This window comes from Equus quagga, chromosome 15, assembly GCF_021613505.1.
Source record: "Equus quagga isolate Etosha38 chromosome 15, UCLA_HA_Equagga_1.0, whole genome shotgun sequence".
Classification (NCBI taxonomy): domain Eukaryota; kingdom Metazoa; phylum Chordata; class Mammalia; order Perissodactyla; family Equidae; genus Equus; species Equus quagga.
This window is the reverse complement of record NC_060281.1, coordinates 87,650,452-87,674,453: the sequence shown is the minus strand read 5'-3', so window position 1 is coordinate 87,674,453 and position 24,002 is coordinate 87,650,452. Positions and strand designations below refer to the sequence as shown.

The 24,002-nt window shown below is 54.5% G+C and overlaps 1 protein-coding gene across 4 annotated transcripts; it reads left to right on the top strand.

Moving 5' to 3' along the window:
* The first annotated feature begins 5,875 nt into the window (after nt 1-5,875).
* On the top strand, nt 5,876-23,737 carry PATZ1 (POZ/BTB and AT hook containing zinc finger 1). Of its 4 annotated transcripts, none has more exons than XM_046640684.1 (5): nt 5,876-7,483; nt 8,862-8,925; nt 14,624-14,795; nt 20,648-20,785; nt 22,242-23,737. In XM_046640684.1, exons 1-5 carry the CDS (start codon nt 6,213-6,215, stop codon nt 22,655-22,657), a joined length of 2,061 nt encoding a protein of 686 aa, XP_046496640.1. In that variant the 5' UTR covers nt 5,876-6,212; the 3' UTR covers nt 22,658-23,737. The 4 variants fall into 4 exon arrangements, with proteins under 4 accessions (XP_046496640.1, XP_046496639.1, XP_046496642.1 ...); XM_046640683.1 differs by having other exon boundaries at nt 5,877-7,483; nt 22,239-23,737; XM_046640686.1 differs by having other exon boundaries at nt 5,881-7,483; nt 20,713-20,785; nt 22,239-22,416.
* Nucleotides 23,738-24,002: the final 265 nt, after the last annotated feature.

The window sequence follows — 24,002 nt, the reverse complement described above, 5'->3', positions numbered from 1 at the left end:
ATGAAGGATATTTTTCTTTTTTGTTCCTGGTGAACTGAAAAAGAGAGAGCTAAAGTCCTGCTGGTGACAGAGGCAGGAAACACAGCTGCTGATAAACCAGGGCCCACAAGGTCCCTGTCAGGCCCTGAAGACCACAGCACAGAGGGGCCGAGATAACTCAGTTGGGGGCGGGAGGCAGGAAGTCCTGAGCCTGCGCCTCTTGAAGGATCCTTGATGAAGCTCAAAGAGCTGGGCCTCCAGAACAGGCAGAGGATTTGCACCCTCTTCCCAGTCACAAAGGAAACCCAACTATCAAGAAAGAAAAGAGGCCCAGGGTTTGGTGGAAAGAGCACGGCTGTTGGAGTCAGGGAGGCCTGCGCTCAATTTGGACCCCACCCTTCATGGTGCAGGCTTGGACGAACCACCTAACTCCCCCGTTACCTCACCTATGAAAAGGGGGCAATGGGGCTGGCCCAGTGGCACAGCAGTTAAGTGCGCATGTTCTGCTTCAGCAGCCCGGGGTTCGCCAGTTCGGATCCTGGGTGCAGACATGGTACAGCTCAGCAAGCCATGCTGTGGTAGGCGTCCCACATATAAAGTAGAGGAAGATGGGCACAGATGTTAGCTCAGGGCCAGTCTTCCTCAGCAAAAAGAGGAGGATTGGCAGCAGATGTTAGCTCAGGGCTAATCTTCCTCAAAAAAAAGGGGGAGGGGGGCAATGATCCTACCCTCAGAGGAAGGCTGGGGGCACTAAGGAAACTTCTGGCACAGTTCACCCAAAGCTACACTGTTAGCAAGGGTCAGAGCCAGAAATCTGAACTCAGGTTTGTCTGGCTCCAAACCCTGAGCTCTGCTCTCGCACAAGGCGCCTCAATTGCTCAATGAATGATCTTGTCGCTCTCGTTATTTGGGAGGCAAACAGCTCTGCACTGAAGAGAGTCAGCCAAGCAGCTGAGGTGGCTTCACATGCTGTCTAAGCAAGCTCCATAAAGGCAATGGGATGGTTTCTTGTTGTCTGGCAGAAATGAGGATGCCCCTCTCCCCTGCCTCTCTCCATCACCTCCTCCCATTGGGTTCCTGGTTCATGGCCACTCACTCAACAAAGCCTGGCCTGGGTTGGTGGGGAAGGCCTCAGGGGCAGGCCGAGGTCCAGGTGCCCCTCTGTCTTAACACGCTTTGGGCCATCCCCGTCCCTTCCTCACCTGGCCATTCCTCAGTTTCCTTATCTTTAAAATGAGAATCCCAGAATAGGTACCTCATAGGAGTGTTTTCAGGATTACAGAGGGTAAACCAAGGAATGCTGTCAGCACCACGGCTGGCCCAGTGTTCAACAAATGTTCGTCGTTATTATCAACGTCCTGTCCCCACCCTGGGAACTTTGAAATGTGTTTGTGGAAAACACATTGTTATGAGACAAGATTATAAAGCAGTATGTAAAATAAGACTCAGTTATGTTAAAAACAAAAACATTATACATATGTAAAAAGGGCAAAAGACCAGAAGAAAATATTGGCAGCACTTAATTCTCGGTGGTGAAATTATAGGGGAATCTTTATTTTTCTTTGTGTTCTCACATATTTTTTACATTTTCTGCAATGCACATATCACTTTTGCAATCAGACCAAAAAAAAGGGAAATGTGCCGTGAGAGCTGAGAGGAGCTATCACTTGGATCTGGGCTCGTAGAGAGCATGAGCCCCAGGGGAAGTGGAATTTGAGTAGGGCCTGGAAGGATGGGAGAATTTGAAGAACGGGGAAGGGGAGCCTTTTTTATTTCTTTGTTTTTTTATCTGTCTCCTCCCCTAAGCCGTGGGCTCCTTGAGGGCACAGTCCATGGTCTAGCTTGTTCACTGCTGTATCACTGGCATCTAAAGCAAAAACCAAAGAAAACCCCCCCAAAAAGCCTGGTGCTTAGTAGGTGCTCAACAAATATGGATCTAGTGAGTGAATAACCTTGACAGCTCCACTTAGCCTGGGAGACAAGGATGCTCAGTTCGCTGTCCAGCTGGTGCACAGCCAAAAGGGAGGTGTGTGGTTTCCATGGCAACAGAAGAGGGCCAGTGGCAGGAGGCAGATGCAGGGATTGTGAGCTCTGCATCTTTCCAAGGTGCAGACTGGAAATTGGGAACATGGTGATGAGTTCTTTCAACAGATGTTAAGGGAAAAGAAGGAGCTTCATAAACATGATTAACTTAGTTTTTCACTGGATAGGTTTGTCAAATCAATCAATAAAAGCTCAGGCAGGTAGTTCAGGTCTTTGAAGGAGGGTGGGAGGCTCGTAGCGGGTGTAAGGCCAGGGACTCAGGAAAGTTTGGTTCTAGCCTGGATCCTGCTGTGTGACCTTGGACAAGTTACTTAACCTCTCTGGGTCTCAGCATGTTCATTCATAAAATGGGAGGTTTGACTAGCTCTGAGATTACTTATAAAAAGACGTGTGAGGTAGGAATGTAAAATGGTGCAGCCACCGTGGAAAACAGTTTGGTGGTGCCTCAAAAAGTTAAACAGAATTACTATATGACCCAGTCATTCTACTGGTAAGTATATACCCAAGAGAATTGAAAACAGGTACTTAAACAAATACTTCATAAAATGTTCATAGCAGCAGCATACACAATAGCCAAAAGCCACCAATGGATGAATGGATAAAGAAAAGGTGGTATATCCATACACTGGAATTCAGCCATAGAAAAGAATGAAGTGCCGATATGTGCTACAACGTGGATGAACCTTGAAAATGTTATGCGAAATGAAAGAAGCCAGACTCAGAAGATCAAATATTGTATGATTCCATTTATATTAAATATCTAGAACAGGTAAGTCCATAGAGACAGAAAGCAGACTGGTGGATGCCAGAGGCTGGAGGAAGGGGGAAGTGGGGAGTGACTGCTAATGGGTACAGAATTTTCTTTTTGGGTTACGAAAATGTTCTGGAACTTGACAGATGTCTTGTTTGCACAACATTGGGAATGTAATTTGTGCTACTGAACTACAAACTTTAAAATGGTTAATTTCACACCGTGTGAATTTCACCTCAATCACCAAAAAAAAAAAAAAAAAAAAAAAAAAGGTGTATGTCCTGTAAGCATGCCTTGTATCCCGAAATTACAGAATGGAATCCTGGGAGCCTAAGAGATGGATGGGCAAGATTGAAGGTATGGTTACGGATGAAGCTGAGATCACACGCCTCCCTCATAATTACACGGCCAAGGTGTCAAGCACGAACAAAACTCCCACCTGGGGTCAGAAATGGGACCTGGATCTGTCTCTGGCCTCTTCCCAAGGGTGGGATCCTGGGCCACCCACTCAAGCCCCCTGAGCTTCAGGCTTCCTATCTGCAAAATGGGGCTGATGCACCTTCCCTGTTTTCCTAAGAGCACTGTGGATGAGGGTCCTGAGAGCACTCTGTGAACCCATCTTCACAGGGTGAACCCTCTGGGATGAAGCCTCTGCTCATCATAGCACCCTGTTTGCAAAGCACGGCAGGTTGAGAGCCAGTTTCTGGTTCACATGGAGCCACTGAGGGAGTTCAGAAGCCACTGGGAAGGAAGGGGCACACTACCTTAATTTCCAGTTGACCGGTTGGATTCCTGGCTCCACCACTATCTGTGTGGCCTCGGGCAAGTCACTCATTTTCCTGTCTCTTCAGCGGCAGAATAAGAAAATCTATAACTTGGAGAGAGGATGTGTGGATAGCACAGGCACTCAATAATCAGATCCCTTTTCTCTTTCTTTGTGGCTCCTCCCAGCAGCACCCACCGAACACAAAACTGCGGTTCCAGGAATCTGCCCAAGAAACTCAGAACTTTCCTCAACTCTCTAAGCTTCATTTATTCTCTCCAACAGGCGTTTAGCACCTACTACGCTCTAGAAAGGGCGGAGCTGTGTAGGGAGAGAGACCCGGCACAGAATCAGGTGCTGTGCAGCCATGGCTTTCTAATCCTCTTCACCGCATGGGACAGGTGCTGCTGTCGTAGGTGTACGTCTTAAAAACCGACCGTTTAACTGAAGGTCAGAGAGGCCAAATGACTGGGACCAGAACACAAGACCAGAGAGCCGAGGTCTGGAATTCGAACTCGGGCCCTCCTGCGGCGCCACGCCCGGAAGCCCCCCAGCGCGCGCGGCGCAGCGCAATCCGGCGCGCGGCGGTGGGAATCCCGAGCGGAGTTGGAAGCCAGGCCCGTTCATTTGCATGCTAATACCCAGAATGCTTTTCCCCCGCACACCGCTTCTCTTAATGGAAGCGCTCAGTTTGGAACCGTGGAAAGTTTGGAACAAATACTTTGCTGCCTCTTTGCAACTGTGGGAACTTCCCGCCCGCACACGCGGTGCCTGCAGCCCATGGCTCCAAGTAGAGCTGCCCGGCGGAGGCCGGCAGCGCTTCACGAGAGGACGAACCTCGGTGTCCAAACCGCGCGCTGCAGCATCCCCGGGCCGGCCGGGGACAAAGCGCCCCGGCCTGCCGGCAGGGTCCATGGCCTGAGCGCTCGGCGACTCGCTGCGCTGCGGGCGCTGGGGATGCTCCCGGCCTCAGGCGGCCGAAGGGCGCTCCTCGGACCCCACGGTACCCCCACTTCCCTGGGGTCTGCGGGGGACCCCTGCTCCTGTCCATCGCCCTTTCCTCTATGTTGTCGCCTCCCTGAGCTGGTGACTTCCCGCTTCCCGGGGCACAAAGGTCGGTGGTGGTTTGGGGGAGAGGCTGGACGATGGCCTCATCTCCCCAGCCCTCTCGGGCCCGCAGCCCCTTCGGTTCGGTCAGGGCGTGGGGGGCACAAGCAGCTCCCGAGGTTCGGCTTGCCCCCAGCCCAGACCCAGGGCCGCTTCTGGAGCTGGGAACGGGGAGGCGGTCACAGGCGACTTCTGGAGATTTCGCGCATCAAAGGGGATCCGAAGGGTAGCCGACGCCCGCTCGACTTACGGGTGCGCATCGCAGGCTGAGGCTTGGGGGGGGCCCAGATCTGCACCCCTCGGTCCCTCAACCCCCCGCCCCGTCTGCTCGCCGCCACTCTCAGCGGGGAGGGAGGGGCAGTGGGAACTGGTTTGCTGGCTTGGCGCTTCGTTTGCATTGGTCCGGGGGGGTTGAGACTGCAGCCCCCGGCCCTGCGGGCGGGGTGGGGAGGCGGGGGCCGGACGGGGGCTCAGTCTGCGCTAGCATTGGCGGAGCTGGGGAATGGGGAGGGGGGGCAGGAAGCGGGGGGAGCGGAGCTGCGGGGGGGGGGGATAAATAGGGGAGGGGGGGGGTGCATCCCCGGGTGGGGGGGGGGGGGGCGCTCGGCACAAAGAAAGTGGAAAGTTTGCAGCGCGGGGCGGCCCGGGCCAGGGATCCGGGTGCGCACGTGCAGGGCTGGGGGCGCCGGGGGGCCCCCCACGCCGAGCTCGCCGTTTCTTTTTTTTTTCTGCAAGCGAGAGGGGGGGTGTTGTTGGTATCGCCCCCTCCTTCTCCTCCCCCCAGGGGTGAAAGTGCAAGAGGAAGTGCAGCCGCTGCCATCTTTCCTCCGCTCCGAACACACGGAGCCCGGGGCCGCAGCGCCGCCGCTCCGCCGCCGCCTTCGCCCGGCCCGGGAAAGGGCCACCCTGCCGCCGCCGCCTTCGCCCGCCCGCTCCAGCCTTCGCCGCCGCCATCGCCCGCCAGGCTTCGGGAGCCGGCCCGCGCTGCCGTCCCCGTGCGCGCCCCGCCGCCGCCGCCTTCGCCTTTTGTTTCCTCCGCTCCGGCGCCCCCGCCCCGGCTCGCGCTTTGCAGGGGACGCAGCGCGCGCCCCCAGCGGACTCGGGAAAAGCCGCGGCGCGCGCGCGCGCGCGCGCCTGCGCGGCAGACCCCTCCTCCTCCTCCCCCCCTTACTCCTCCCCGCGCGCGCCCCTCTCTGCTGCGCGCCGGCGCCGCCTGGCGGGCGGGAGGGGAGGTGGCAGGCGCGTTTGCAGGAGGGGCGCACCTCTTTGCTCGCGTGCCCCCCCGGAGGTAGACCGAGAAGGGGAGGCGGGCGGGCGGAGAGGAGAGAGGAGCGCGCGATTCAGCAGGGGTGGGGGTAGCTATGTGGTGGGTGGTGCGCCCTGCCGTCTAGACAGTCCTATCCAGGCAGGGGGCGTGTGCGCTCCGCGCACCTGTGAGACTACAGAGCCCCGGGCCGGCACGTGTGGGGAGTGTAGACACGTCCTCTGCGCCCGGCTTCTCGCTGCCTAGGGGAAGGGAGGGGGGCGGGCAAGTGCCGCGGCCCGGTTTGTGGGGAGGGGGCGGCGGCCATGGAGCGGGTGAGCGACGCTTCCTGCGGCCCGTCGGGCTGCTACACCTACCAGGTGAGCAGGCACAGCACGGAGATGCTGCACAACCTGAACCAGCAGCGCAAAAACGGCGGGCGCTTCTGCGACGTGCTGCTGCGGGTGGGCGACGAGAGCTTCCCAGCGCACCGCGCCGTGCTGGCCGCCTGCAGCGAGTACTTTGAGTCGGTGTTCAGCGCCCAGTTGGGCGACGGCGGAGCTGCGGACGGGGGTCCTGCTGACGTGGGGGGTGCAGCGGCAGCCCCAGGCGGCGGGGCTGGGGGCAGCCGGGAGCTGGAGATGCACACCATAAGTTCCAAGGTGTTCGGAGACATCCTGGACTTCGCCTACACTTCCCGCATCGTGGTTCGCCTGGAGAGCTTCCCCGAGCTCATGACAGCCGCCAAGTTCCTGCTGATGAGGTCGGTCATTGAGATCTGCCAGGAAGTCATCAAACAGTCCAATGTGCAGATCCTGGTGCCCCCTGCCCGGGCCGACATCATGCTCTTTCGCCCCCCTGGGACCTCGGACTTGGGCTTCCCTTTGGACATGACCAACGGGGCAGCCTTGGCAGCCAACAGCAATGGCATCGCAGGCAGCATGCAGCCCGAGGAGGAGGCAGCCCGGGCGGCTGGGGCTGCCATTGCGGGCCAAGCCTCCCTGCCTGTGTTACCTGGGGTGGACCGCTTGCCCATGGTGGCTGGACCCCTGTCCCCCCAACTGCTGACTTCCCCATTCCCTAATGTGGCATCCAGTGCCCCTCCCCTGACTGGCAAGCGAGGCCGGGGCCGCCCAAGGAAGGCCAACCTGCTGGACTCAATGTTCGGGTCCCCAGGGGGCCTGAGGGAGGCAGGCATCCTTCCATGCGGCCTGTGTGGGAAGGTGTTCACTGATGCCAACAGGCTCCGGCAGCATGAGGCCCAGCATGGTGTTACTAGCCTCCAGCTGGGCTACATCGACCTTCCTCCTCCAAGGCTGGGTGAGAATGGGCTTCCCATCTCTGAGGACCCCGACGGCCCCCGAAAGAGGAGCCGGACCAGGAAGCAGGTGGCATGTGAGATCTGCGGCAAGATCTTCCGTGATGTGTACCATCTCAATCGGCACAAGCTTTCCCACTCGGGAGAGAAGCCCTATTCCTGCCCCGTGTGTGGGCTGCGGTTCAAGAGAAAAGATCGCATGTCCTACCATGTACGGTCCCATGATGGGTCCGTGGGCAAGCCCTACATCTGCCAGAGCTGTGGGAAAGGCTTCTCCAGGTGAGGAATGGTGCCCCTCCCCATGACCTGTCCCATTCCTGGCTCATGGGACAGGTCTTTGGCAAGGTCTGGGGATGTGGGGTTTGTGGGGGTCCCCTGACGTTATAGCGCCATGTCAGGTATGGGGGAGAGTGTTTTAATGGCCCTGATTTTGAGATGGTGTGGCCTCGAGCTGCTTTCTCTTCCCTCAGGGAAGTTCTCTGGCACTAGGTGTGCCCTACTGTCTCTGCCTCGGGGCCTTGTGGGAAGGGGCCGGATTCCTCAGGCCACAGCCACCGGGCCTCACCATTCTTCTCCCTGGGCTCCCTTTGTGTTTCCGGCACCAGGCGTGGGGCCCCCTCTGGGGGCGGGAGGCTGGGCTCCTCCAGCGACTTTCCCCGCTTGAATGGCTGCCGAGGGAGGGACTGAAACAAGTGCATCTGGGACTCTACACTCTTATGCCACCAAATCCCCCAGCACAGAGCACTGGCGGTATCGGTAGACTTAGCATTGCCCCTCACAGCCCCGGGATCACAGGGCACCTAGAGTCTTCTCTTAACACCGAAACCTTTGCTGTGCTCTGACCTGGTGGGTCCAGAGCCTAAGTGCACCCACAGATCTCCTTTATGTTCTCAGGAGAGAGAGGAAGGGGAAGCAAGACGGCTCTTTAGATTCACTTTTTAGTGAGCCTGATAGGGAACTGAGGACTTGTCTGGGAGCGGAGGGTGGTTTTGTTTCTCCTCTTAAGAGACTATTAAGAAGAAAAGGCTGGTTTTAACTTGCCTGGATACTGAGGACCTTGTGTGTGTGAACCTAGGGATGGAGAACTCCCTCAGAGGGGCCCCAAGCAGGAACTAGTCTTACCGGTCAGGCAGCCCCTGCCCACCTGCTCTGGCGGGCATCTGGTTTACCAGCCCAGCTGGGGATTTAAGGCTCCATCCCTTGGCCTCTGGGGACTGAATTCCATCTGGGTGGCATTCATTGGCTGCCATGGCGGGAGAGGCTGGGGGAGGGGAATACTGAGTTTCTAAGGGGCTTTAGTCTGGACAATGAATCTCACATACCCCCTCCCGGAAAGGCTGCAGCAAGGCAGCCCTGTCTCGTTCTAAAGCCACCTCCTCGGGTCCTAGAAATCACGGAGTTTCTGGGCGGTGGGTCAGTGAGCAAGGTCAGAGACAAACGCTCCCTTCCCTTCCCCCTCTAGAGAAAACCAGGGCAGGGAGGCCTGGGCCTGTGGAGCCAGAGCTGGGTGGGAACTTTGTCTTTGTCATGCTGGGTGGGGGGGAGAGAGTCCTCTTCAGCAGGGCGTGTGAGGCCGTGGGTTGGGGGTTTGGCCAAGTTTGTGGCCCCATCTTTTGAGGTCTAGTTTTAAAGTCTCTTTTGGTTCTCTCTCTTCCAGGCCCGATCACTTGAACGGACATATCAAGCAGGTGCACACCTCTGAGCGGCCTCACAAGTGTCAGGTAGGGGCCGGGCCAGGGCAGAGGTGGGCTGAAAGAAAATGCTGCTGTTCTCACAGCCGTGGCCATGAGCCAGCTGATGTGTGTGCTGGGCCGGCTGACTGACCACCGCTTTGCACACCTCCCCCTCTATCCCTCCACCCTCCGTCTGCTCTTCTCCTTTGTTCTTTCCCCTGGCCCTCTCCCCCCCACCGCTGATGTCCCCTCCTTCCTGGTTGCTGGGTCCTGGTTCCCACACCATCTCTGTCTTTACTCTGTTGCTTGGCTTTCCTCTCCTGGTGTTTGCCAGCTCCTTGGATGGTGGGCCACATTGCACAAGTGTCGTCTTTTGGGGGCACTGGCACCCCACTGGGCCCGGCTTCTGGTTCCCAGCAGTTTGCAGGGGCCACTGTGGGGAGGGAAGGGTTTGTAAAGGGCTCCTGGTAGTCCAGCCAACAACTCTTCCCCTTGTCTGCCAGGCACCCTGACCTGAGCTGGAGCTTCTCCTGGGTCCCCTCAGCTTAGGGCATGAGGCAGTGGTGGGAGGGAGGAGGGACATGAAGGAGGTAGGGAGTGGGTGGGCTCATCTCTGAGCACTGGCACCTGTTTAACCCATCCTGAGCCACATGAGCAAACAGCCAGGGCTTCTGAGGCCTGGAGAGCGAGGCTGTTTCCTCTCCTTGTGAGCTCTTTGTGTAGCAGCAGGTAGGGAAGGCTGGGCAAGACTCTCCCCCTTGGTCTGTCTGCTTGAACAATACCTGGGAGCCCTGTGGTCCCCAGAAAATTGAGTTTCCTCTCCTGGCCAGTGAGCATTCCTGTGTGGATGGAAAACACGCTTTTGTTTTCTCCTCCGTTATCTCCCCTCTCCCATGCCAAGTTCCCACCATCTGAGGGAGAGAGGGGGCTGTGGGCTGCTTACTTGCAACCTCTGGGAGAGTAACGTGCTTCTCTTTATCCTGTTGGTTGCAAGGAGGGAGGGTTCAGAGAGACCTGCAGGTAGGGCAAAGAGCCCCCAGGGGCCAGATGTGCACGGTGTTCACAGACACCAGGCTAGGTGGCCTACTCCGAGGACAGCGACCCTGGGGTGGGCCTGCTGGGATCCATCTGTGCCTCACTGCCTTCTCTCTCTGTCTCTGATTCTCTCATCACGGAGCACATTCTGACCCTCCCAGGTAGTGTGCAGAGCAGCCTGGCAGAGTAGGAGGAGCCCAGAGGGCAGTGGGGGCGTGCCCGGTGGCCTGGGGGGGTAACCTGCACTCTCTGCCCTTTTTCCAGGTGTGGGTTGGGAGCAGCAGCGGCCTGCCGCCCCTGGAATCTCTTCCTAGCGACCTGCCATCATGGGACTTTGCCCAGCCTGCTTTGTGGAGGTCGTCCCATTCGGTTCCTGACACCGCCTTTTCCCTTTCTCTAAAAAAACCATTCCCTGCCCTCGAAAACCTGGGCCCAGCACACTCCAGCAACGCTCTCTTCTGCCCAGCCCCGCCGGGATATCTGAGGCAGGGCTGGACTGCCCCAGAGGGCAGCCGGGCCTTTACCCAGTGGCCCGTAGGCTAGCCTGGGCCTTGCCAGAGAGGGTTTTCTGTGGAGGGGAATGGGAGTGGCAGTTGCTCTAAGACTCCTGCTTTTGGGAGAGGCCAGCAGATGGTTCCTGCCCACCATGCCCAACTCCTCCCTGTGTGGCTTGGAGTTTTACCCAGCTCAGGGACTCCAGATGGGGGTAGCAGGGAGCTTCTTTCGGGGTCCCCCCACAGCCTCTAGGTTTCCTTCTGGGCTCTCTTGCCTTTTTTCCCCCCTTTAACAGATGGTACCCCTGAGTGTCTGTCTTTGCCTAGGTGATTTTGGAGGTTGGTGCTTTCCTGGGAACTAAGCCACCGGCTTATATGCTTCTCCTCCTCTGGCATCAGCTCCCCTAAGGCATGAGGTTTCTAGAATGGGGCCTGGCCACCCCTCCCCCTACTCTAGGAGTGACTACCCCTCCAGAGGAGACTCTGGTCCAACTCCAACTGGGTCAACCTGTGCTGCTCTCTCCCCTTCCCACTCAGACAGGTCCTGCTTTCATTTCTGGCTACTGAATTAGACTTTTGTGTTTTTGAGGTTTATTAGCAGGTCTGCTCAGGAACTAGACTAACCAGTAGCTTTATTTTGGGTCACCCCGATATGTGGCTTTGGGGGCTGATAAAGCAGATGTAGACCCTTCTTGGATCCCAGTGGTGTGCCCTTTAGCCCTTGCAGGCTCCATGTGGATAACAGGAGTGATGATAAAAGTTTTCATTCTAACATTTGAGGCTTTGTGTGTTTTGTCCTTGGTCTGTGTCATAATACTGACATCACTGTCCCTTGGTGTACTAGCCTGATCCTGCCCTGCCCCTCAGCACACACTCTCGCAGACCTCCGGGCCCCACCTCCAGCCCCATAGCCAGAACTCTGTAACGCTGACCCAGCAGGTGAAGACATGCTGGCTCTCATGCTCTGGGCTGGCCAGCCAGGTGTGCCTGGGCTTGGTTAAACAGCGGGGGCATCTGTTTTGCATGGTGTGTATTCTGAAAGCATCAGAAGTGAAGAGACAGCTCTTTGGGGGTTGGTTCCTTGGGCCCCTGGCAGAGCTGGGCACGGGCTATACCTCTCAGCCCCTCCTGATGTCACAGAGGACAAAAGGGGCAAGTTACAGAGATTGGTGCCACAGCTGGAGTGAAAAGGCCATACAAACGTTGGGGCATGAAGCCTCAGTGACACACAGGTCTCCTTGAGGCTTGGCCCGAGTGTCCTTGATTGGCCCAGATGCCCCAGGCACTGCTAGACCTATGAGTGCAGTGGGCTGGGACATTTCCCCTATGTGGAATTCAGTCTGAAGCTGAGAGGCTAGAGCAGCTCAGACCTCTCCCATTGCTTCCCGTGGCCCCACTTCTCAAGGGCGAGTTGGGATGGTTTGGGCTGGAGGGATAGCACATTAGAGAAGGAGTGAACTGAGGTGGGAACAAGGGAGCTGACACCCTCAAGAAGAAGGTGGCCAGCACGGCCCATGGCACTGGGCCTCCGTGCATTGCCATTAGACCTTTCCAGGGCTGTGGAAAAGGCTGCTTAAGAAACCTCCTGAGGCTACCAGACTTTAAAGACCACCAGAGTTTGGGTGTGCATGCGTGTACCTGGTACCATGTGGGCCCCATTCATAACCCGCTCAACCCTTGGGAAGAAAAACTTTAGGAAGTCTGGGACAAGGAGAAACTGGCTGGGGAGGGAAGGGAGCATGACTGGGGCTCAGTGTTGAATGCTGATGACCAGAGGTGACCCAAACTCAGGGTGGCTGGCCTGGGACCTCGCAGGCGTGCCTCCTAACAATAGTAGGCTGCCCAAGCACAGAGCCATGGGCAGGTGGCCATTCCGAGCACCACCAGCCATCAGGGCACGCTTCCACTGGCTTGCTCTTGTCCTGCTGGGGTCCTTCTGTCCTCTCCCTGCCTCCAGGATGGGAAGCACCTTTCTCCTGTGTGGCCCCAGCATGGAGGTGCCAGCTGTCCCCTGTTTTGAGATCTGTCTCCTCTCAGCCATTCTTCTCTATCCCTTCTCTCCTGGGTCGTGTGACCAGGCTCTTTTTGTTCTGTGTTGTCTGAACTTCTGGCAGGCCTAGGCTCGCGCTCGTACACTTTCACAATTCTTCCAGAAAACCTTGGGGACTCCAGCCACAAAGGGTCAATTCTGGCATAGAGAAGCCAACAATCACTTCAGCTTGGCTTTGTAACACAGTGAAAGTTTTTGTTTTGTTTGTGTTTTTTTTTCCCAGCAGCAGATTTACATCCCTAATTATGTTTGCTCAGGCTAAAGTTAGCTTTCATTCCTTGAGAGATAATCAATGGAGGACAGGGTGGGGGAAGTCAGCCCAGTCTGGGATTTTAATTTTGCTTAGCTAATCCTCCAAATGGATAATCCACTTGTGGATAATTGAGGTTTGGCTATCCATTATCTTTAGGTGGCAAAGTGTGACAGGCAATGCTTTAAAGGACAGATCCCAAAAGAAGGTTGGCAAGAGAAACATGGCATCTCTTTTATATCCCTCTAGTGGTGCCCTCTCCCAGGGACCGTGGAAGATGGATGAATGTGTGCTTTCAGCTGCATTTTCCTTACACCTGGTCCATAGTTGATTCCTTTGAGATCTGAGACCTAGACCACACTGCCTCTCATCATGGGAGGGTGGTTCTCAGGTCACTGGCTGCAAAGTCGGCTCTTATTTCCAGACAAATCCACAGGTGCACTCCTTTCTCCTGAGGGTGTTTACGGCAGCCCTTGTTCTGGTTTACAGGCTGGTGGGCTGGGTGGAAGGTCCAGAGTTTTTCCCCCCACAGTAACCTGTGATTGGGTCATGAGGCCCCTGACTGAGGTAGGGCCCACCTGTGGCCATGGGACCAAGTACCCATGATGCTTTCTGAGTCATCTAAGTGCTTGAGTTTCCCTGCACCAATCCTGTCACCTCTCCCTATCAGGGGAGTCCAGGCCACCAAGTAAACTGTGGTAACAAGTCTCCGCACCTTTCAGTCACGAGAAGCTGCCCTGACTGAGTCTGGAGGTGGTCAGAGCACACACACATAGAGAACATAAATGTCAAACTTGACTAGAACCCCTGAAACACCTCCATGGAACCAAAATAGCTTGAAAGTCACTGGATTCAACTCTCCTGAGGGCTTTCCCGACATTCTGTGACCCCCAAGGCTGGGGTACCTCTGCGAGCCCCAGCTGAGGAAGAAATGTTGTGGGGAGATAGGGACGGAGACTGAGTCAGGTCCTCAGATACAGCAAATTCCTGGGGATCTGGGTGGCCCTCCCAGGGAGCTGGTGCTGACCTTCAGCTCCTGAGTTGTCCACCCCTGAGAGTGTGTGTGTTGGTGCTCAGACTACAGCTTTTTATGGCCACAGTCTCTTGGAGGGTGATCACATGGCCTGCCTCAGGGCCTCTGTAAGGAGGGATTGCATGAGATAAGCACCTCCAAAAGGCTAAGCGTGGTGCCTGTCTGGCACAGAATGGGTGCTCAGTCACCACAGCGTAGTATCATCATCCTTGTTATTACCAGCACTTCCCCAACTCAGTGCTTCACAAATGCTCCCGAAGCCTCCACCCTTGTTCTCTCTGCTAATTCTCACGTTAGCAGGATTGATACTATCATTTTATCAGTTGCTTTTTCAATACAAACTCACAAGAATATTATGAAGAGTAATCTCTGTGCTTTGTCCTGCCCTTCCTTTCCATTTCCTTGTGACCAAGACTAATGTCACTTCTGAATACAGTGAATCAATTGAATTCTTTGTATAAAGCAACGAGGGGAAACCCAGGATAGAGAACAGGAAGACTGGTGTTTATATGCCAATAACCCTTCTGTAAATTCATGTATGGTCAATGCAACTAAAGTCAATTCTTAGTGTTTGGGAGTGAACAAATGCCCAATCTTCATTTTGTAGAGGAGCGTAGAACTTAGCATGCTATGTTCTGGGCATGTGGCAGCAGCCACTTGGAACCAATAATTCTAACTCAAGTGTCCCATGAGGAGGCATCGTGGGAAATAAGAGTATCTACTTGGCATTCTGGGGAGAAAGGCTGGGCCACATTCTAAAATTCTCCTTATACAGGGAATCCATGTGTTGGCTGGAAACGGATTTTGCTTCATGGTGTGCTTGGTGGGGACTCAGATGTGGAATGCCAGTTGTCACCTCATCCTGTTTTTCTTTCTGCTCTCAGACCTGCAATGCTTCTTTTGCCACCCGAGACCGTCTGCGCTCCCACCTGGCCTGTCATGAAGACAAGGTGCCCTGCCAGGTGTGTGGGAAGTACTTGCGAGCAGCGTACATGGCAGACCACCTGAAGAAACACAGCGAGGGGCCCAGCAACTTCTGCAGTATCTGTAACCGAGGTAATCTGCCTGCCGTTTCCTCACTTCCAGAGGATGGGCCTGAGCTCATATGGGAAGCCGGGGGGTGTCTTGACCACCCTGCCTCAGACTCCACTCTTTGCACAGCTGGGCCTCCCTTCCCACTGAGTGATAAACGCCTTCATCGCCCAGCTAGCTATTTGCCACCCCTTTCTTCCCAAGCAACTCGGGGTGCTTGGACTGGGAGTTCCCAGATCAGCAAGTGGGAACAGAAGGAGAGAGTGTTGTTCCCAAGCTTGGGCCCATAGCACATCTGCTGCTCAGGTGGCAGGATGGATGCATTTTGTAGATACCACTGAACTACTGAGGTTGGTGGGAGAGTCACTAGGCCCCAAGCAGTGGGAGAAAAAAGGGGTCCTGCTTGAGAGCTTTTGCTGGCTGATTCACTGGCATGTGAAATCCGGCAGCCAGGGAAGGTTTACTCTGGAGACGGACAAGGGGCAGAAACTTTCTAACACAGATGGTCAGAAAAGAGCCCAAACCCAGGTAGACTGTGGTCTTGACGAGAGAGGAAAGTGGAAGGTGCTCTGAGCAAGGCAGCGTGCTTGCGGCCAAGGTCGGCCTAGGTGGCATCTGGCTCTGTGCCCTCGGTGTTGTATTGGATGAAGTCGGGCCTGCCCCTGAGCTTCTGCCAGGGCTTGTTGGCGGTTGGAAGGGCTGGAGTTTGTGTTTTGCAAGCACAGTGTCAGTGGAGGAGGCTTGCGCCGTATCTGTGCTGAAGGTTGGGACGGCTGTCTGTGGTGGGCCTGAGGATGCTTCTGCACGATGCACTTGCTTTGGCCAGGTGGGGACATTGCTGGGAAGTCCTATCTCCTGGGACACTCTTGTCCCAATGCTTCTGGAACTCTTGAGTGTGGCTTCGTGGATTGAGCATTGAACCAGGAGTCGGGGGACCCAGGGTTTAATCCCAGACCTATCTCGCCCTACTATGTGACCTTGAGCTCTCTCTTCCCCTCTCTTAGCCTCAGTTTCTTCATCTCTTAGATGGGGTTAAGAACACCCCCCTTGCCCACCTCACAGGGTTGTCGCGAGGATCCCGGGAGACAAGGTAGGTGAAAGTTCTCTGAACCCCACATGGAGCTGCACACTTGGGAGGCCCCGTTCTTACACTTTGTGACAGTGTTAGGAAGGACACAGCTTGCTGACACTCTGGTTTGGACCAGGCACAACACCCCTGCAGTCCTTGGCTGAAATCTCTGGGTGCCTGTGCTGTCTCTCTGTGCCCTGAGGTCGCTGGTGGAGGGAGACTGCTGAGTACCTGGGTGTCCTTGGTGCCCTGGAGCTGGGTCTTCCCCTGGGACTGTACTCCTTGGGTTTGCCTTGAAGGCCACTGGATGTCGATATTTGTGCCACCAGGAAACCAGCTGTGAAAGCAGGGAGGTGGTAATAAGAGCTGCTTAAGCATCTGTCCTATTTTCTGACATGTCAGTAGAGCCCTTTCTGGCAGCAGCTTCCCCCTTGTCATGCATGCAGGGAGTTATCAGGCTGTAGCTGACCATCTTGACATGGCTGCTCCAGCTCTAGAAAAAGGTGGTTTCTTGTCTTGCTTCATCCTCGCCTGGCTTCCTGACAGCACCCCCAAATTACTCTAAACCTGCTGCAGCATGCCATCAGCAGGCATTTTGTCAAGTTTTCAAGGTTGAAGTTCTCAGCTTGAGAACTAGGGTCAGAGACCAGAGGTGGGAAACCAACGAGAGCGGAGAAGGATGCTAATGATGAAATTCAGAAAGCCTGGATCAGATTGCAGAGTGGGGCGAGAACTGGACGGGAGACTCAGGGCACAGCCCCTGGGGGCCCAGCTCAGGAGGAAAGAAGAACTGAGAGCAGCAGGGAATAGCGGGGGAAGTCGACCCAGTTAGCAGACAGCTGATGTGGCAAAGCCAACAACTTGTGTACGTCAGGATTTGTATTTCCCAGGGCTGGTAAAGAGGACTGGGGCAGCGGCCACAGGGCATGACTGGGGTGAGGGCGCCAGAAGAGTCAAACCAAAGCCCACCTTTTCTCAGAAAAGCCCAGCCTAGATCTGGATCACAGGCTAAACAGCTTTGGGTCCCAGAGTCAGAACAGGAAGTCCCATTCCTCCCAGAAGACAAAAGAGGGCTCTGGTCCAACCCACCCTGGGTACTGAGAAGGAAGAGAAGATAATTTCCGTCTTTATCAGAAAAGAAGGAGCAGGATTCTACCTCTGGACGCATTTCTTGGGCAGAAATAGGAAGAGACTCCTCCCCCCCTCTCCCCCCTCCCCCAAAAAAGGAGGAGGAAGGCAGTTCTTCCAGGAAGAGGATAAGGACACCAAAGACACTGAGACAGGAATCGGAATGCAGAGAGTTCTGGGTCATCCGTGCCCTGCCTGCCACCAAGGCTGTGAATGCAGGAGGAGCTGCACGAATAAATGAATGTTCTTATCTCTACAAGGACTCAAGCAAAGGCTGCTATCAGCCAGCTGGTCAGATGGTTGAGGTCGAACCAGGTGAACTTCCAAGTGCCCTTTGAGATCCTTCAGTCCCAACAATTCTTAAGCAATCAACTTAACTACCTATTAGATCTGCCTCTTCTCAGTCTTTGCCACACAAACGGCTCCTGCCCGTGAAGAATGGGAAAGAGGGGAGGCAGCCTGGCTGCCCTGGCCCCACGCTTGAGACAGATGACTTTGTCTTTGTCCTAGAGACATAACAGGACGTGGGTCATACCATCTGTAAAGGAAGATAATTTGCAGTGGAAGGAGTATGATGGCTAGAAAAGCTTGTTCCCTTATTTTCAAGTTGAGTTGAACAGTGTGAAGGAGGCAGGACCTGGTAGATCACCGTGATTTTCTTCCCTCCTTTTTAAATTTCTGTAGCAGTCTTTGTATATATGCCTATGTACTGATATGAGGAAGAGGGATAGCTTTCTGCCTTTGACGGAGACAACATTTGAACTCAAACATCATTGCTTAAAGGGTAGAGGAAGCCTTCTGCCCAGTCAGAAGTGAGCGCACAAGTTGTCACCAATGCCAGTCATGGATGCAGACAGCCTACCATTCCCTGGGACTGAGCTGACATAAATCTACTTAGTGCCTCCCCCAGCACAGCTCAGTTGGGCATGGCCCCACCGAGGTTTGGACAAGGAGAAAGCAGTCCCTGACTCCTGCATGGATGTGAAGCTTGCAAAAGGAGGATTTGCTTCTGGAGTGCAAATTGCAGCATACTAGGCAAGAAAATGCAGTTGAGGAACAGTAGCCTTTTGGTAATAAATCCTTCGTATCTGGAGTGTGAGGGTGGGTGGCTTGTTGGTTGTAGTGGAGTCATATGTGTGCTCAGTGTCTCCAGCATTCTGGTGCCTGGATCAAGCTGCCTTTTTGGTTAATCAGTGGTGAATGGGCAGGTGAGTTCAGAATTCTGGCTAAATATTTCTGGCTTCAAAGATGTGTTCTTCTCAGAAACTCAGCTTCCGTGTTATCCCAACACTTGGCTGCTGAGTTGCTCTGTGTTTAAATTCTGGGCTTTAAGTGGCAGCTGTGGATCCACTCCTAGCACCCCACTGTGTGGTTTTGCTATAGATAGTACAGTCTGCAGCTTGGGTAAAGTCAAGAAGACCCAGCCACGTGTTTCTCAGACTGTTTTTCAGGAAAACACAGCAAGTTTTCAATGAGCATCTGCTGTATTCCCCCGGTATAGCTCTTCCCACAAGGAGTAAATATAATAATCCTGGTGCTCCTTTCCTGTCCCCTTTGATTGCAGTATACCTGCCCCAGTACTCCATAGAGAGGCCTTCATACCACTTCAGAGGCCCCACAAGGGATTAAAAAACAAAGAAAAAATTCCCTTCTAAAGTGGCATCATGATATCATCAGAGTCCTGATATCTCCTGCTTGTTGCCAGGGACCACAGCCCCAGTCCCAGGCACAGAGCTAAGATCCTCTTTTCCATTAGCCTCATCTACTCATTCCTGACTACTGCCTCCCTCTTAGGAATATTTATATGGGACCCTCTTAAGCCAGTCTGTCTCCCAGTAATTGGTCCCAGGCAGACCTGGTTACAGCATAGGACAACTTGCTCTAGAGGCAAGGCAAGACACCAGCATCTGGTCTAGGCAGGTCTGTGGAGTAGCTGTGTCAGGAAAGGACAGAAAATTCACCCAGTCCCCCCATTTCCCTCCAGAACCACCAGCTGCTACCGTCAGGGGAATGTTTGTTAAATAAGCTTCCCACAGGTCAGCCCCCTCTACCAGCAGCTTTGTTCTCATCCACCAGTGTGGCAGAGAAATACATGTGTGTAAATGGTAATAATGAAATCCACTGCAAAAGTGCAAGGGGTGTCTGTAGGGCCAGGACCAAGACACAGGAACCATTAAAGAGTCTGCCGAGTAGTTAAGGACCGAGTTCTGGTGGCACGTGGTCCTGGGGTTGGAGTCCAGGCTCCGCCATTTAGTAGCTGTACATGTGACTGCAGTTACTTAACCTCACCAAGCCTCTTGTCTCTTCAACTATAAAACGGAATCATAATTCCCAGCTCACGGGGTGTTTGGGGGAATTCTGCAGAGTAATGCATGCAGTGCCGTGGGCCCTGTTGCACCATCATCACTCGCTACAGGTGAACCTTTATTACAATTCCAGCAGCAGTCAAAAGACCATGCCAATTTGGAATTTTTTTAAGCAAGTCTTGTGCAGACATTGCACAGTTCTTTCCAGCCTCTGACCGGTTAGTAGTGGGTCCCACTGTTAGCCTGTGACTGTAATTTAAAAAGGGAATCAAAGTACTTGAGACTGTGTCAACCAGATCTGGAGTGGATTAAAGGGACACCATCAGGGCACTGGCGCCCCAAGTGGGCCTTACACCCAAATGCTTTGTTTCCTGCTGAAGGCGTTTTCGGATCCTTGACCGTGGTGGGGTCCGTGTCACAGTTCCTTCCTACGAAACTCAAGTCAGAATCCTTTGACTGGCCTGCCTGGTTCCATATCCTCGGACTCGTGGCTCGCATGGAAGTTGGCCCAAGATCTCCTCTTTCAAGCATGAGATATCTCACAGCGCAAAGTGACCAGAGCATCTGGGTTGGGCTGTAGCAGCTCCGAGAAGGCTGGATGGCCTCTCCCCCAAAATAAAGACAAACAAAGATTGTCCCTGTTTCTTCCTTAAGAGAACTGATGGATGCTCCAAAACTGAACCAAAAAGACTACCATGAATAAGAGATGACTACTCCCCTGTAACCTAAGTTACTATTTTTTGTTGTTCGTCAAAAGGTCTAAACAGTTACTAAATCCAGTAATTCTGAAGGTGAGGAAGTTAGCAAAATAGAATATGTCCTAATAGACAGAAGAAAAGGGACTCCTGGAGGCATTCCTCTGGGATTTCATCTTGCCTCCATCTGGTGTGTTGTGCAGTTTACCTTTACACGTGTTGAGCGGGCATTCTGCTGGCCGGAGTCCCATGGCTGCCCTGGAGCCCCATATACTTTTCTGACTACATTTCTAACCTTAGTCCCTGCAGCTAACCTGGGGCTGTGGGATTTCGCTCAAACCACTCATTACTGAGGCACCAAGCAAGCCTGGAGGCATCTGGCCTCTGCCCTGGCAGGAGCAGGATCTCAGGCCATCTCTCCAGGCAGCTGGCCTGGGCCCTCCACTGCAGCCTTGCAGAGCGGGCTCTGCAGAGAAGCTGATTCGAGGACAGTGCCACCTCCCATCCTGAGCCAGGTGGCTCCTGTGGTTGAAGCTGTTTCTGAGCCAAGGAGGGGGCCCCTTCTAGGTGCAGCTGACCCGGGAGTGCTAGCCAGAGCGGCCAGAGGAGAGGCATGGGGGAAGCAGAGAAGTATCTCTGTGCTGGCCGCGGGATCTCATCTCCTTTTGTCTTGTTTAGGTTTCTCCTCTGCCTCCTACTTAAAGGTCCATGTTAAAACCCACCACGGTGTTCCCCTTCCCCAGGTCTCCAGGCACCAGGAGCCCATCCCGAATGGGGGAGCAGCGTTCCACTGCGCCAGGACCTATGGCAACAAAGGCAAGCGACCCCTTGCTCTGCACTTTGCTTCTCTGCGCAGACTGTGTTGTGGGGGCGCTGGGCCGGGTGTGGGGAGGCAAGAAGACTGCCAGCTGGCTGGCTGCCTCGAGGAGGCTCAGAGAGTGGCAGTGGCCTCCAGGACAAAAGTCACAGTGGGTATCTCACTCCAGGGCAGTGAGTGAGGCTTCAGGGCACTGCCAACCTCGCCTCCTCTTCCCAGCCCTCCCCTCTTGCTCCTGGCCAGCCCCACTGTCTGAAGCCCTGCAGGGATGCCCCGGCCCCAGGGCAGGAAGAGGAGCCCTGCATGATGAGTCATTCTGGGCCTGTCCATTGCCTGTGGCCCTTCAAGGACGGTGTGGAGCTGCGGCCGAATGCTCTCTTCTCCTTGGTCCGTGTGGGCAGGGGGAGCCAATGGAATGGCTGGCTTCCTCCTCAATAGGGGTGACTGGTCGCTGTGAGCAGTCTTTTCTGGAGGGCCTCTGGCTGCATTTGTGAGATGCATGGCGGTAAATGAGCTACTGGACTGCCTCTGACTTGGGTTGGTTTGCATAGAGCTCACTAGGCCCCACCTTCACTTGTTGATTCAGGTTGTTCTTGGTATTTTAAGTTGTTGTTGGCTTGGATGAAGCCAGGGGCTTGGCAGATGGCAGAGATGGCATGCTCCATGCTCCCATCACAGACCTCCCTTCCTGGCATGGCTCTCTGAACCCAGACAGGAAGCTGCTGATTGGTGGAGGACTCCAGTGTGGGCCGGGCAAGGCAGAGCAGGGAGTTGCCTTGAGGCCCAGCTTATCCTAGGCCCTGCGTGGGGACAGCCAGCTGACTGAGTTGTTCACAGTTGCTTTTAATCTCTGTGCTTTGGCCGCTCTGCCCTGGAAGGGTTTTGGCAGGAGGAAGGTGGTAAAGGTAGGGCTTGTGTTTGCAGCACTGGGGAAAGGACTGGCTTCTGTCGCAGCCATCGATGGCGTCTGCCCAGGTTAAGGACCTCGTGACTCTGGTTCTGCCTTGCTAGGGCGCAGCTAGTCTGGTGCGGAGGTGAGGCCATTGACATACCCGCTCAGCATCCTCAGAACAGCCATCTTACCCTCAGAGGCACCCAAGAGGGTGCCTAGGAGTTGGAGGTTTTTGAGTTGTTCTCAGCAGAAGCAGAGGAGGTCCCCTCTCCGCACCCCATTCCTTGAAGCAGGCTGAGATGGTGGTGAGCGGTACAAGTGCACCTGCATGAAGAGTCCTCGGCGAGGGAGGCTGGCAGCCCTCGGGCCCTGCTGTCTCACCCCTGTAGGCACACCAGGCTCCCCGACTGACCAGCCGAACCTCCGTGGGTCCAGCCAGGGCAGTGGCTGGCCATCAGCTGCCCTCCACAGGCCCGTGAGCTGGCCCCTCACGACCCCTCCAGGAGGGGGCATCTCCAAAGCCCGGCCTCATCTCTCCTCTTTGTTTTGTTTTCTCCTAGAAGGCCAGAAATGCTCACATCAGGATCCGATTGAGAGCTCCGACTCCTACGGTGACCTCTCGGATGCCAGCGACCTGAAGACGCCGGAGAAACAGAGCACCAATGGCTCCTTCTCCTGCGACATGGCAGTCCCCAAAAACAAAATGGAGTCTGACGGGGAGAAGAAGTACCCCTGCCCTGAATGTGGGAGCTTCTTCCGCTCTAAGTCCTACTTGAACAAGCACATCCAGAAGGTGCACGTCCGGGCCCTCGGAGGTCCCCTTGGGGACCTGGGCCCTGCCCTCAGTTCACCTTTCTCTCCCCAGCAGAACATGTCTCTCCTCGAGTCCTTTGGGTTTCAGATTGTTCAGTCGGCGTTTGCATCATCTCTAGTAGATCCTGAGGTTGACCAGCAGCCCATGGGGCCTGAGGGGAAGTGAGGTAGATGCTGTGTCCCCACAGAAACAGCCATCCGGGGACTGCTAAGAAATGCTGTGAATGCGGAGGGAAGTGATGTCTTTGGGTTGGTTCTGTAGCTGAGAGATTTTTATTCGTTTTTAACTCCCCCCCAACCCTATCACCCCGTCTCTCTCCACCACCCATTCCCCCAGTGGCCTTTAGAAATAGGTTCTCATCTGATACTCTGCAGAAATATCTGCGAGACCCAGTATGGGACAATGGCAGAAAACACTACATAGGCCTCCAAGGCAACACCAGTCTCAGTTTCTCTAGTGGGCAGAAGCTGGAATTCCTGGTGCTCAATTCTTAGTGACCCCAATCCCAAACCCATACCTGATGGCATTCTAGGACCTCAGTGATTTGGTCCCCTCCCACTTCTCCAATCCCTCATTTCCCCTTCTCATATCCTTCAAAAGAAACCACAGTAGGGTCTCCACCCACTTCCACAATGCTGATGCCCAACTGTTTTTAAGGAAGCTGGAAGCCTACAGCATCCCATGGACCATGGGGTGAGTGTCCTCTGAGAGCCCCCTGAGCTTGACCCTGGACTTGGAGGGCCCCAGACCTTTCTGAGCCCTGCTTGGAGGCTATCATTTTGCTACTAGGACAAGCTTAGCTATTGAGGACACCCCCACCCCAAATTCCAGTTCTTATGTGATTTTAACCATTCAACTTGCTGTTGGGTTTTAATTCTCTAATTATTATTATTATTGTTATTATTTTTTAGGACCAGTTGTAGTGATTGCTACTGAAAGCTATCCCAGGTGATACAGAGCCCTTTGTAAACCGCAGTCACACGTTAGGGTTAGTATTAAACTTTGTTTAGATGTACCATAATTAACTTGGTTAGTTGATTGTTTGAAGTCTATGGAAGAAATAGTTTTATGCAAAATTTTAAAAATGCCAGTCTGGTCAGGGAGGTAGGGGGTTCAATGCTGTCGGGAGCCAGAAAGTCAGGAGAGCTGGTAGGTGGGGACATTGTGTACCTCGGTTGTGTCACACGTGAGCAAGCCCAGGTTGACCTCGTGATGTGAATTGATCTGATCAGACTGTATTAAAAACGTTAGTATGTTACTCTCCCTGCTCCCCTGAGTCCGGTTTTTCAGCTGTGGGGGTCTTTGGGACCCAGAGGGTGGGCAGTCTACCTGCACCTGGGGGGGAGGGGTAGGATCACAGGAGACTTCTCTTCCTCTTCATTGCATCAGTTTCACTGCAGTTGAAGGTGGGTGTTCACACTGAGGACTCAGATGCCAGCATTTACCCATCATTCAACAAATATTCACTCCTTGTTATCTTCACTGCTATGTGCCAGGCCCAGCCTTAGAC